This window comes from Drosophila yakuba, chromosome 3R, assembly GCF_016746365.2.
Source record: "Drosophila yakuba strain Tai18E2 chromosome 3R, Prin_Dyak_Tai18E2_2.1, whole genome shotgun sequence".
Classification (NCBI taxonomy): Eukaryota; Metazoa; Arthropoda; class Insecta; order Diptera; family Drosophilidae; genus Drosophila; species Drosophila yakuba.
Genome location: NC_052530.2, coordinates 16,150,711 through 16,165,611, shown reverse-complemented (window position 1 = coordinate 16,165,611; position 14,901 = coordinate 16,150,711). Strand labels below are relative to the sequence as shown.

Sequence of the window (14,901 nt, the reverse complement as noted above, 5' to 3'; positions counted from 1 at the left end):
CATGGCTTTCGGCCGCTTGTGTCCCAGCCTGGTGGCTTTCCACAGAGCAACTGAAAATACGAAAATTCGAGGCGGAAAAGCTGGCAACAACAACGTGCGCATGTGGCAGAGTTGCCAAAGCGCAGAGAGTTTTCCAGGCGCGGCGACGGCAACCCTGGCCACCCGGCTGTCGAGTGTGTTGGCCAGGCCGAAAGCGTTCAGTACGAACTCTGCACTTCGCACAACAAGACGCCAAGCGACCAGCGACGACGACGCCAAAGGCGCTCGGCCAAAGCCACAGAGCCCGAGCAAAAACTACGTAAATTTTCCACAGCGATTTTCCCCATTTTCCCATTCGAACACCAGCGGCAACAAAACATCGGACCAGAGGTCTGCGTGTGTGTTTGTGCCAGAGCGTGTGTGATTTGTGTGTGCTATATAGTGAATCGTTCTTGGCCCGGCGATCGAGTTTCCCATCTCCCCCAAAAACCCGCAAACATGTGGAGCTGGGGCTAAGGAACACCACGGAACCCAAAACAGCCAGCGACTAAGAAAAAGGCGCCAAACTTAAATTACCGCCAGCCAAGATTACCTCCTCAAGACTTCGCAGGAAACCATGAAAATGTGGACGGAATCCAATGTGAGTAGATCGTGATATGTGATAAGAGCTTACTGTAGTAGCTCACTCTATAAGTACCGACCTTGATCTTGTCGAATGATATTTGCCATCGATTGGTTATTGGCTTCGTGTTTGTTGTAGCTTAAGATGGCATACACTTAAATCGAAACTGAATTTAGCAAATTTCGATCGGATGTTACCTGCCATTGGTGCAGCGTATGATGGGACAGATAATCTCTTCTTACTACATATAATACCTTATGTTGGTACATATTATTATATAATGTGAACACTGGAAAGCTAATTTAAAGAGATGTATTTATATATTACATTTCTTGAAAATATTAGAGAGCTGCAAATGTTCTTGGAATTGATCATGATTTATTTGGTGGTATCAACTTATTATGAACGTTCAGTTTCCCTACATTAATTGGGTCCACGGATCTACATATGGTTTATGGCGGTGTGTGATATGATTGCATATGAGTACACATGTGAGGTGCATTCGCTATCTTTGTTTTGATTCTTGAGTTTCTTCTATCGGCATTTACGCTTTATGCGCTTGTTTCCTTTGCCGTTCACCGGCGAAACCAATTGAAAAGTCATTTGGCTATGGCCACGGGAAATGCTCAATGGATTGGCCAGGGGTGCCACGGGTGGTGGCCATTGGGTGGGGGGTCAAGGATGGCGGCCTCCAGCAGCACGCACATCCATGTGGGGCATTTGTAGTAGGCACGCACAGCACGCGTCGCCAGCTAGCCATTTGCTCGATTCCCTCGAATCCCCCGATTCTCGATTCTCGATGCCCGATTCCGATTCAGATACGATTTCCATTCCCAAGTTGGGGTCTTTCCCGACAAGCCCCCATCGCAATCGAAGCCAAGTAAACAAAAGCCAACAACATCAAGGTTTTTTCTCTCTCTTTGTTTTCTTTCTTTATTTCTACCGCTTGCAGCAATTAAATGAAAGTTTTTGTGATGATGGATGATGAAGGAGGGGGGTGGAGGTGGGTGGTGCGGACGTGATGGTGATTGTGGTGGAGGCGTAGAAGCCGGCGAGCAAAACAAAAACGGCAAAAATGTCATACACGTCGAGGGGGTGGCAATCGCATGGGGCGGTGCGGTTGGTTGGAGGCATGTAAAGTGCATTGGCACTTAAGATTCTTTGCAGGCATCAACTTCCAAGTTTCCCAACAAATAAAACACGAAGAGGAAATAAATTTTTGAAATAAACTTGACCCACAATTGGGCAAAGTGTTCGATGCAAGATAGATATGCTGGCTTTGGGAAAAGTGTTTGGTACCAGGAATTTGCCGGATAGAAATGTATTTAACAATATTATGTTCGTTATAGTTTTACAAAGTTTAGTTATAATAATTTTCCCAAACTTAGTATTTAATGATTGGTAAAATGTCTTTAACTTCAACAAGGTTAAGCTTGAGATTACACGATAAGTAAAACTTGCTAAGGACAGTTAATCGGTCTAAAGGTTTTTGTTTCAAATTTGTAATGCTCTTTTTTATTGGAGCTGTTAAGGGAAATTAAGCGTCAACATATTCGACCGCTCTACAGAAATGATTAACAAGGGCAAAGGTCGTAAAACGGAAAATCCACAATAAATACACGTTCCACTCCCCTCTTACCAATTTACACACACACACAACTGCACACACATTCACCGCAGTAGAATCCACTTGTCCTTGACACAGTGACGTACCAAAGTCCGAACGTAGTATAATAATAGCATCATGACTTGCGCTTGTTCCGCTCATTTATGGGGGATGGCAGTGGGCGTGGCACCCCGGCATTTCATTTTCATTATCGGTCCCATGCAAATGCCCGTCGCATACCTTAGGTCAGTTTCCGTATCATAAAAAAGCCCGGATACGAAACACATTCACGGGGAGAGGGGCAGCAGCCGGCGGCGGACGAACCCTTTTTTCCGGGCTATAAATACAGGCAAAAATCTCTAACTCGAACCGCAAACATGTGGTGAATGAACAATTGCCGCCACTGGGCATTTGAGTTCTACATTTTATTTAAAGCGGTTCTAACTGTTTTTATGTTTGTATATCACTTAGGGATATCCATTTAAAAATGTTTAAAACTCGTTATATGAGTGTCAGATGAATGACACCTTACTTTACATATGCTTTTGAAAAATGTAAACTTATGTGCAGTTAGTGTCCCACTAACTTTTTCAAAGCATCCTTTGCGACTTGCACCTTGCTTATAAGTAAGCTATAAATACATTTGCATGTTTTAAAGCGTTTTGAACATGTTATAAATGGCATTGAGCTTGTTTGTTTTGAGAGTTAGATGTTTTAAAGCGATCAAAGTCGCATTATGAACGCGGAGTAACGAACTTATGCAACGAATGTAGAGTGGTATTGTAGCACAATTGTATTCGAGTTGATGTGGACAATTCCGTATAGTGATGTTTGACTGTATAACGGCTTTATGCGTATTTACCAGTACGCATTCAATGGGCCATAATAATGGACAGCGTGCTGCCTCTAGTCTTCTTCTTCTCGCTCTTTGCGGCCATAATTTATTGGCCACTTGTTTCTAAGCGACGGCAGAGCAACCTGCTGTCATGAATGAACGCAGAATGATGGAGCGGAGGAGGAGAAGCACAAAGGAGGAGGATGGGAGGAGGGTGAGTGACTGGCTGAAAGAGTGAGTGAATGCCACTCGCTAATAAGCATCAAGAGCAGACACAAAAGGGCAAAAGCAAAACCAACAGCAAAAGCAAGAGTCAACAATAACCAGCGCAGGAGTGAAAGAGATGGAGGCAGAGGCAGTAGGCCGGCAGCACGTGCTAAGCACATTTAACGACAACTACAACAACAAAGAGCGGCCACAAAAACGATTAAATTAAAAACCAAAACAAACTAAAGAAACGGCGCAGCGCAGCGCTGCCAGCGGCACAGTCGCAGTCTCAGTCGCCGTCGACGCCGACGCCGACGCCAACGCCGACGGCAACGGCACAAGGAGAGAGATACAAAAACAATGTTGACTATATACGCAAAGGCACACACCAAAATAAAAGGAAAACAATAAAAAAACGCCACCGACGAAAGCAGCGCGCATAATAAACGTCAATTTAAAAATGCTAAAAGCTGCGCAGTCGACCCAAGACGGCGACAATAATAATAATAAAAAAGAAAGAAAAAAGACCAAGGGAATCGCCGAAAGTTAAGAAGTAAACACAGGCACTCACACTCACACACACACACTGATACACAAGCAGAGAGCAATAAAAAATAACCCTTTTTCCGGTTTTGTTTTGCTTTGCAGTTTCTAATCAAGAGGAAATACATGAAAGCCAACCAAATGCCGCTACTTTTTTTATGGTTTGGGGCGGTGAGATTTCTTTTTGGCATTTAGCATAGTGAAAACACCGCAATCCTTTTTATGTTGTGCGAAACACTGACACAAGGCGGAAAACAGAAAACAAATTGACGGGATTATCAAGGGCTTGAGCATATTTACGGATTCAGTGTTGTTCATTTCATGAGTGGAACTCAAGAAAGAAGATAAGGGATTCAGAAAATAGCGAAGAAGAGTTAGGATATAAACTAAAACTAACTAGTACTGAACAGTGCTAGCAATAATAAAGATAGTATTTAAATAAGGGCTTTAGCTTGAGCTATTCCTTCATCTGTGCACCATCCCAGATATTTTATCTATAGACATGTATCTTAAGATATGAATTGCGAACTAGTTTCGTGGTCATAAACGGGGAACCCGGGAACGCGTCACAATAAAAAGCATTTACGATTAGATCAGCTGTCCGTGGCATTCATTGAGCAATTTTTCAAAGCCAAATATTTACTACGAGTTCACACATACCAGCCGGCGGCACGCGAGAATTCACTATCAACCCACGCTGATTATTCAGTGGCTATAAAAACAATAAAAATCATCTCTCAGCCATTTACATACATAACGATCAAAACAAAAGCCCCGCCGCACGGCCAACAGCTGATTGGGGTAGGGTCGAAGTCGGATTTCACATTCACACAAACAGACACTCGCGTTCGATGCCGGGTGTCATAAATAATTTCGATTTGACTTATATTATTAGCTAAATAAATATGAACGAAAAAAAAGCGGACAGCGCAGCAGAGCAGAGCAGTAAAAAGAAGGCAGACGTCGGAAGCAAACAAGCGCAATGGACGGACGGCCACCAGAAAGAGGCATGAAATTGAATGACTATGACTGAGTGAATTGGAAGACAAAGCGGCGCCGCCGTCGACTGCGCTGCTTAGCGTGAGAAAACCCATTAAAATTGTCAAACACAAACGTCAACGTAATTATCGGCCCCTAATAAATGACAATCGAATGGGAATGAATGAACGAAACCGGCGGGTACAACGAACGAGAGCGAAAGTGCGATTCCAATAACGACACCAAATGCGGATCGCATGTGGAATACAAATGGGTCACTGGAAAGAAGTCGTCAAGTGCCGCCAAGTACTAGGAACAAGTGGATTTCCGAAATATCAGATGTGGGAAATAGATGTTTCGAACATTTGTTGAAGACAGGACTATTTCAAACTCAGTTACTGCTAATTTAATAATACTATATGCTTTAGGTCGAAATGAAATTCCACGTCCATATAAAAAGCATATCCTTTGAGCTAAGCACGCCACCTAAATTCATGTGTATAACTACACTTCGATTAATTAAGCATGTTGCACTAGCCATAGATTCATTTAGTGTACTGTTACGTTGTTGGTTATTAAAAGTTATCTGTACGACTAGTGATTGATAAGAACTTAATAACGAGCGATTACCGTAGCACTAGCTAATTAGACGGCTGTTAATCAACTGCCGAAGCTCAGCTAATGTGGATGCCTCTTTGCGTCACGAAAACTACGTAAACAATGTGCAGCAGCGCATCAGAAGGCCTGAGTCTGAGTTGACATGTACACAGAGTCATCCACAGTGTTCCCCACTTCGAGGATTGGGGGCTGGGGCTCTTTAGCCAAGTGCAATGGCAACGGCAACGGCAAAGGCAAAAACAACGAGACTTGTTCCCCCATGCCAGCAGAAAGCCCCGCCCCCTGCGGACCGACCACCCAACCCTTTGGCAGCACGAAGTGGCGTATCAAAACAAAAAAGGCGACGACAGCGATTCACGTTCTGAGCACAATTAATAAATTATAGACGGCAGAGGAAATGCCGGAGACCAAAAGGCAAGAGCTGCGCTGCGGCATAGGACGAAGCGGCGACGTCGACGGCGGCAGCGACTGCGGCAGAGGGGCCAGAGTCGAGTCACGTGTAAAGCGGCGAACCAAGTGATCAAAACAAAAACCGACAAAAAACGAATTTATCATTACAACAAGCAATAAAATTAATCAGCAATTCAAAAACTGCAAGTGGCTCGGCTCTTTTTGTTTTTATATGTGTGTGTGGCTGTTGTTGCTTGCTGTCTGAGTTGTTGCGGTTGGTTTAATAACCCGAAAATAATCGCGGGTGAGCGACAGGGATGCCAATAGCGGCAGAGCCAGCGACGCCGGCAGAGAAACAGATGAAGTAGAGCAGACGTCGTCGGCGTCATTAAAACAACATAAAAAGTAATAAATAAATATGAGTACGGCCGAGAATGTGTGTGTGTGTGAGTGACAGGGAGAACGAACGACCTTCAACTTCCTACCCTCTCACCCCTGCGGACAACATAGACAGATAAACGGCACAGTGGTCGCTCGAAAATTAGAAGCTCTTGCCGCTCAAATGTTTTTATTTGGCCAAAACTTCTTGCATGCGAAGGTCTTCTCTTGACTTTGAACCGCGTATGTTAACTTATTGTGATGGTGATAATTATTTGTCTGGGGGACTTCCCCTAATATATACATACATATTAACAAACACATAATAAAACTAATTTGTAGATATGTAAAAATTTACTAAATTCATATTTCTCTTTATTCTTTCATATCCAAGTATAAATGTTATTTTATACAGGCCTTCATATAATATCCCTGTAGTATTGCACTTCTTCGTTCTTAAAAACTCAAAATATACGAGTGAAGAATTGTAAAACATCTAAAATATTAAATGTTCATAGGTCCTTACAAATTAAAGTTCATATTTTCTTCTAAATCTTAATAATAATCTTCTTTATGTATAGATACAAACTTTAACTTAAAATAGAACCTTTACAAGAACTGGAGGCACAAAGCTTTCTTCTCAAGGCTCCTTAATCTATAATTCGTTTATGTTCTAGTTTTCGAGAACCCACTGTAGCTTAGGTGACATGTGAGGTGGCGCTACCTGTCCGCCTGTCTGCTGTCAAGCGGTGACATTGATAGCTTTAACTGTAAACGCCGAGCTGCAAGTCGAAGAGCTGTGACAGAGCGAGGCGGATAGACATTTGTTCACACATATGTATGTATGTACATACATATGTACGTATGGAGACGGATGGCACTAGCCAGCAGTCAGAGAGGGATGGCGGGCAATCGGCATAAATTAAAGGCGAATGCAACATGTGAGTCTGCCCAGTCGCAGTCTCAGATTTTTGGCTGCTCTGCGGCGCTGCCAAGTGTTTTGCATATATGCAAATCGCCCGCACACAATCCACGGCCGACCAAAACACACTCCACGCACACACACACACACACACACAAGCGTTTCGGGAATGGGGCAAATGCACCTTGCAACGTCGCGAATTCGAACTTGTTTGGAGTCGCCTCGAAGAGAGCGCTCGCGTCAGTCGCCGAAGAACTTCAAAGCCAGCAGCATGTTGCATGCCATAAGCAGAAAAAAATAAAAAATTCGTAATAAAAACTGAACAACTGAACAACAACCGCAGAGGCAACCCAGTCAGCATTCAGTTTGCAGCATCCACAATCCCTGGCAGCGGCAAATTAAACTAATAAGCGTAAAAGGAACAGCGAACCGATTGCAGCGCTGCCACTGCAACGTCGACGCCGGCAGCGCTGCTGGAGCAAAACTCTTGGACTGTCGAAATCCATTATAACCCCAATCGGCAATCGCATTTCTTCCTTCGAGTGGCGCGGTCGTGGAGCTCCAATCGTGCGCCCCACACCCTGTCTATTTCACAATTCCATTACATATTGCCAGCTGCACTCGAAGAAAATTTGAAAGTACCGAAAATAGATGGGGGAAATTATTAATTTATTTTTTATATTTATATTTCTTAAAAATGTATTTTTAAAGTCAGCGGTTATGTCAGAACAGAATTAGGTTCACATCTAAAACCTCAGGAACTCTAACCGTTAGGAAATGTATTATTTTTCATAATGTAATATCTTGTGAGCAATTTCACACAGAAAAATCAGTAATTAACTTAAATATTACATTTAAATTTAGAAATTGGGTGTAAAACAGAAGTACCTCAATTTGCAAATAACTTTAAAAAAGGTTTATTTTCGAACTATCGATCATTTCGTAAGCCTTGATTTAACCCTAGCTGTTGCGAAAAGTTAATTTTCCAGTGGGAAAAATCATAGAACTGAAGTTGCATTGATACCCTAAGCATCCCCTCACGGCAGCAATAACCGAAGCGAACTGAACTGAACGTAACCAGCTTTTGGCCCTGGCCAAAACTCTAATCCGACAGGGACAACTCGGACGGGACTGGGGAATTGACAGGGCTAGAGAGATTGGTCAGGGAAACAGGATGCCAAGGGGCCAGTGGTAACGGGAGGGGCAGACGAATCATGCTAGGTGGGTGGCTGCAATGCGAGCTTTCGGAAATTGAAACTGGCATTAGAAGAGTGGCTATGAAAACCAGCATTCGTAGAACAAACTGAATACTAAGAAGCTTAAACACACCAGTTACAGTACCCAGAAGATCATGCGATTCAGTGCATTTTTAGTAAAGCCAATGCAGATAGGAATTCTAATTTAAATATTAGAACATGTTCGTATTTTCATTGGGGTTATCAGCTTCTTTTAAATTTTAGAAATTTTAAGTAACACTACTATCTAACACTACTATTTAAAATGTTAAATAATCACCCAAAAACTTCATACTCCACCTCAAGATCTGTTATTCACCAAGAACATTTAGCTTGAAGTCAGAAAATTCCGACCAATTCGGTATGAATACAAAGATCTATTCTCGGTGACCCAGAAACCAAATGAAAGAACACTTCATACGTTAAAGAAACGAATGCAGCGCCAATCAGCCAATGGGAAACCCCAAGATTAGCAATTTTAGGCCATCTCGATTACTGGCTGTGCACCTGATCTCAGTTATCAATGGTGTTCAGCCCCCGGAGAGGAGATCATAATGTACATACACGTATAGCCATGGAACCGATCATTTCGACAGTCGCAATTCCTCGCAAGCGATCGGGCAAAAATAGCCAGCGCCTCCGAACACAAACATTATTAACGCTTCTGTTGTTGTTTGGATAAGTTTTACTCAATCGCATCGCATCGCATCGCATCGAGTCATCATCATCATCCAGTCCATTCCGCGGCCTGAAAACGCGAGGCGAGGCAATGGCGATGGCGATGGCGATGGTGAGAGCAAGCAGGTCTCCAAAAATAATGCCAACAACAGTGCGACGAACACAAGGCCAACAGCTGGTCGCTCGTCTTTGGACCCGAATCCGCATCTCTGAATCTGAATCTGCGTCTTCATCGACACTAGCACCCAACATCTCCGTGGCCGTCGCCTCCGTCCCCTTTTCCAATCCCCAACTACGTCCCTGGCTGGCGTCGCATCCATTCCGTTCGCTCTGTTTCGGCTCGTCGTTCCACATTCACGTCGTCATCCACACAGCGCAACATATCCACACTAAAATCCGCCGAAACCTGCAGCACTCTTTTGCTCTAACCCGTGGGACGGGGTTCATATTTTGTCGAATATTTGGCAAGCTAGTGCTGGATCCTTGCTTTAATTTCCATGATAACTGTTTTGAGACCTTAATGCCTTTTCAAAATCTTCATATCTGAACAATATTCAAAATACGTATTATTTAAGATATGCCACGACGAATGCGAACGCAAGATAACTGCAATGTGCCCAGAATCGCGTAGTTTTATCAATAGAACTAGATACATATATCGTCATATATTAAGAATAGAAACCAAAGATAGAAAATGTATACTAATACTACGATCCTACAATCAGGAACACAAACGCGTCTTGCAAGGGTATTTAAAGCTTCGGTTGCAACATTAAACCTCCTCTTTGCTGATATTTCAAGTAACTAGCACAGGCAACAACAACATCAGTTCAGCAGCACCAGCACCAGCACCGAACATGTTCAAAGTTTCTCGGATGCGACGGCGACAACCAGCACAAGCAACAAAAACAACAACCAAGAGCCGCCTCCGCCGCACACTCGCATAAAATTTTAATACAAAAATGCTGCCAAACATTTGCCCACCCCCGCAGTAGCAGCAGAGGACGACGCAGAGGCAGTGGCAGCGGCAGAGACCATTACGAAGGGGCCTCTTTCTTTCGCTCCCTCTTTCTCTTCGACCTGGCACTCAACTGAACTCAGCTCAGCTCAGCTCAACTCGCCGTTCAGCAATTTCATTTCAACATGCTTCTAACAGAGCTCGAGCACAGCCAACAGATCTTGGTTCGCTTTAGCAAAAGCATCTTAAATTTTTCTGTTCAACCGTGCCACCCGCCAACCGCCATTTCCCCCACCGACCGCCTTCCGCCATCGGTCCCGTCGACCCCGTACTTTATAGTCGTACTTTGTTGGTTTTCTACCCACAAGTCTTTCTCTTTTTCGTTGTCGCTATACCCAGAGCCAGAGCCAGTGCCAGAGCCATAGCCAAGCTGTAGCCAGAAGAAGCACAGGCCGGGGCAAAAAACCGAGGGAAAAAGAATTTTTTTGTATAGGTATTATTTCGTTCCCACATACGACGCGCCGAGGCGAACGACGGTCGGTCGGATGGTCGGATAGTCGGCTGGTTTGTTGGTTGGTTGGTCGTTTAGTCCCACAGTCGACCGTCGGATGGGACGATGGGACTATTCGACGGTCGAAATGAACGAAACGAGAATGAGTGTGGGATGAGAGGCAATGAGTGGTCGGGTCGGGTCTGGGGTGGGTAAGGAAGGGAAACGGCAGAGGCCGTGACAGCGTCAGCGCATGTATGTACATATAAAACCCGATACTACGTCAGCCAGGGTTGCCAGGGTAGATAGGCAAGCTAAAGAAATAAATCCCCTGGCGGAAAGGCTGAAGATTCGTATTGCTGCATAAGTGAAATTGTCAAACTTTTTAATCAGAGTGCAAGATTGAGGCTTTGAAAATCTAAAAGTATCAACCATATAATGAAATATATTAAATATAGAATTATAGCAATTTTCAAGTGATCTTACATTTGTAGTACTATAAAAATCAACCATTTGGATCTGCCGGTCGGGTTGTTCTCTAACGTTTTACTTTAAACGATGAATCCAACTAATCTATGGTTTCAAGGAACTCGTTATATTGCTCGCAATCTGCTCTGTGGGACCCGTTGCGAGGGTTCAATGCCGTTTCGTATGGCCAACCGCCTGGCAACCCTGTGCACTTGTGTTGCTGCTTTAGCTGCTGCTGCTGCCTCTGCTGATGTTATGCCGCCTGTCTGCCAACCAGCCTGCAATATCCCGCTACCCGCTCGCCGTTCCTGTACCCCGTCCGCCTCCGCCTCGGCCCCCTGCCAACGGGTGTACGGCCATCAAGCCATTTGCCTCTGACAGCGCACACGATGCGCCGCACAAATATCGTCGAGCAGCCAGCGCACATACAACCCGACGTTGTATGTACGGGCTACATATTTTTGTAGGTTATGTGTATATAGCTGGCGGTCGGTGAAGCGGTGTGAGTCGAGCATTGGGATTGTGGGAGAGAACGAACGAAACACCAAACGAACGAACTTCGGCGTCGCAACGAAAACGAGCTTTGCCTTTCGGCCCTCTCTCTCTTGCTCTTACTCTATGTACGAGGCGGCTGTGTGTGGGGGAGTGTATAAATACAGTGAGTACTGCTAGGTAAGAAAAGGTTAGATACTTTTGCTTATTTTGCTTATAAAAGTATGATTTCATTTTAATTAAAAACACTAAAACATTGGGAATTAGAAGTAAGATAAATTTAGCAGAACAAAAATGATTTTAAATTATTGTGCATTATAATATACATAAATTTCTGTTTTGTTTTGTTTGACTACTTAATTAATCAAAGGAATATATTATCTAACTATATGTTAAATATTGAAATTCAATTTATACAATCGTTATCGGTTAAGGTTTTAGTCCTAGTGGTATCCCTTATCGAGTACCGCCTGTACACTCTGTACATAAAATGTTAAAACTCTGATTATGACGATGACGTTGGGCTGCGGGGTGAATGGTGGGGTGGAATCGGGTGGGTTGGTTGTTGAAGAGGGAAGCGGGCGGTTGGGAATCGGGGATGAGCAACGACAGCACAACAACAGAGAAGAGCTGAGCGCACACACAAAATAAAGCAGAGGAAGAAGAAGCAGCAACAGAAGAGGGAAAAAAGTTTCAAATGGAAATTTTGAATTAATGAACGAAACGAAACGAAATGAACTAAACTGGTTTCATTTGTGCTCTGAGCTCAGAGTTGTTTTTGCTTTAGCCTGACGTTCCACACTCTTTTTTCTGCCATTTCTGTTGTTGTTGTTGTTGTTGCTGGTGTCGTCGTTGTTGTGCCGCTTTCTTGGCGGCCTGTATGTACGTTTCTCATTTGAAAATATTTTCGCCTCGAACGAAAGAGGCTAATTAAGCCAAAGGAATTTCTCTGCAATTTCCAGCCAGCAGCAGCAACAACAATTGAGTTTCGAACGATTCAGTTTGAAAACTTGTCGTCGTCGTCGTCAGCTGGGTTTTAAGTTTTCGTAGTTTTTGCAAGAGGAAGAGAGCAGGAAGTGAATGAGAATTCTCTTTTCTTTTGTTTTTGCGGCGAGGTGATCCGCAAGCGATACGTCGAATTCGCCGCGAACGGATCGCTTTTGTTTATTGCTGCCACTTTGGTTTTGCTCGCTTTTCAAGGCAATCAGGTGCAATAGTTTCTCGCTCGGCGGTTCCGAATGGTCGCCTTTGTGGCAGAGTTGCTGTTATTATTGTTGCTCCCCTGAAACAACAACAAGCACCGGACCCAAAGCGGAAATGAGTGGATCGGATCGGATCGGATAGACCGATGACGATAGGTTCGCGGCAGACCGAACAAGTGCAGAATCGACAAGGAGCGTGATCTCTATGTGCTTAATGCAAGACTTTTTCTGGACACTTCTGGAAAATGACGTAGCCTAACCATAGTTTCAGTATTCAATTGATATTGTTCAGATCTCCTAACAATGTTAAGGACCAGTATTTTAAATATTTCTGTTTAAACTTAGGTACTCTTATAATGGGGATTCAACAAAACGGGATCTACTTCAATTGTCTTCTGAAATCAAATTGAAATTACAATTAGCAAAAACATTAAGCAGCTTTTACGCAAAATGCTGACTTTTTTAACAAGCTACTCAACAATTGTGTACAGCTTTTAGTTACCTTATTGGGGAATCTGAGCTCCTGCCGAAGTATGGATGATGTTACTTAAGGAACACCAATCTACACCTGCTTTACTGAAGAAGTTTACCCTGTATTTCAGCAAATGGCATACTTTCTCGTTCTACCGTTTTTTTCAGTGAAGATAAGTTGTGTGGTGGCGCTGCCGTTGATTATTGTTCCTTGAACAACGGCGGCGAGTGCTTCCTGTTCGAATGGTTTCTTATCAGCAGGTTGCACCCGATGCTATCGGTCAGGGTCGTCGGTTCAGGCAGTTCGTTGCTGCAGGTTGCTCCTATTTTGCTCCTGCTCCTGTTGACAGATTGTATAATTGGCGTTGAATTAATTCGATTACTGAGCGTTGCTCGCTCCTTCTGATTGCTATTATTCCTGCTTTATAGTGGCGAATGAGTAGCACGAAGTCCCCATATGCCCCATGTGTGTTTGTGAGTGATGCAAGCAGTAATTAGGTAATAAACTTCGTAAGGATGCAGGTAATTAGTTGTTAGGAAACAAATCTAGTAATTTCTTTTAAATTCAGATTACAGGAACGTTGCCAATTTAAGCTTAAGAAGCCAAAAAAACGGCAAGTTTAACCCCGTAAAACAATGCTATTTAATTGCAAATTGAAAAACTTTTCAAACACACTAATTGGCGATCAGTGCATCAAATATTACAAACTCTTAAAAATACCTTTAACCGTTTTTAAACTATTTTAAGTAAATTTTATTGAGTAGGAATGTTTACAGCTTCATAATCATATATTGGGACTTAATAACAAATATCTTGCTATAATTAGTAGATAATTAGTAGATTCGACTTAATATCTTATCATTTTAAGACTTTTAAGACTATTGAATTCAAATATCATAATCAGGAGGACTATAACTAACTCTGTTGATGACTTCTTAGTTAACCATATTCAGAGCTTTCCCGGCTATGCAAAACATTCAACTGGAAGGCAAGACTTTGCGAAGCGGACACCTGTTTTTGCAACACGATCGCTATTGTTGTTGAGCGGCTGCGGTGTTGCTGCCGTGGATGGTGCAGCAGTAGCAGTACAATGGTGGTGGTGCTGCTGCTGAAAAGTCCTCCTCCCCGACACCCCTCTCCACTCATCTGCTGCTTCTGCCACTCGGGCCATTTATTCAGCATTCAAAACTCGTCTAAATCTAAACCGAAGCAACATGTGTGTTGTTTGCCGGCTAGCTTTCAATGGGACACGTTTGGTGGGGGTGGTTCGTTCAGTTCAGTTCAGCACAGTGGTGTTTCTGTGGGTGGGTGTTGTCCTCAGGGGGTGTCGCAGCCTCTGGGCCACCAACTACATGTATGTGTGAATAGCGAATGCTAGCAAAATATTTGCACGACGCAGCCTCGCCAAAACACACGCACACACATTTAGAAAAGCTAACGGCAGCGGCAGGCGTAGCGCGTGTGGGCGGTTGCGCAACGTCGCTGCCGACGTCTATACCGCTGTCGCAGCTGCCGCCTCAGCCGACGTCGCTTGCATTGAACTCGGAAGTAGAAGCAATAGAAATAGAGAATAAAAATAAAACCAGTTGGCGACGCGGGCCAACATGCAACATCAACATCATAACATATTCAAATCGCCAACAGCGCCGCCAGCGGCATTGTAACAGCGGCATCAACGTCACAGTCACCGTCGGCAGCGCAGCATTGGGACCGGGGCTTTTACTCTCACGTGAAAAGCGATTTTTTATCACCGCCGTGCCGTTGTTGTGATTTATTTGCTGCACTGCCTCGCGTCCACGAGTATAACTAAACAAGCAAAGTGGCCCAG

At 43.8% G+C, this 14,901-nt stretch overlaps 1 protein-coding gene across 1 annotated transcript in view; it reads left to right on the top strand.

The window, feature by feature from the left end:
• The first annotated feature begins 224 nt into the window (after positions 1-224).
• Positions 225-14,901, top strand: part of LOC6537071 (box A-binding factor) — a 35,469-nt gene continuing 20,792 nt past the window's right edge. Inside the window, exon 1 of the mRNA XM_002097596.3 lies at positions 225-619. Coding sequence (XP_002097632.1) covers positions 596-619 — 24 coding nt within the window. The 5' untranslated portion in view covers positions 225-595. The remainder of the gene's footprint in view (positions 620-14,901) is intronic.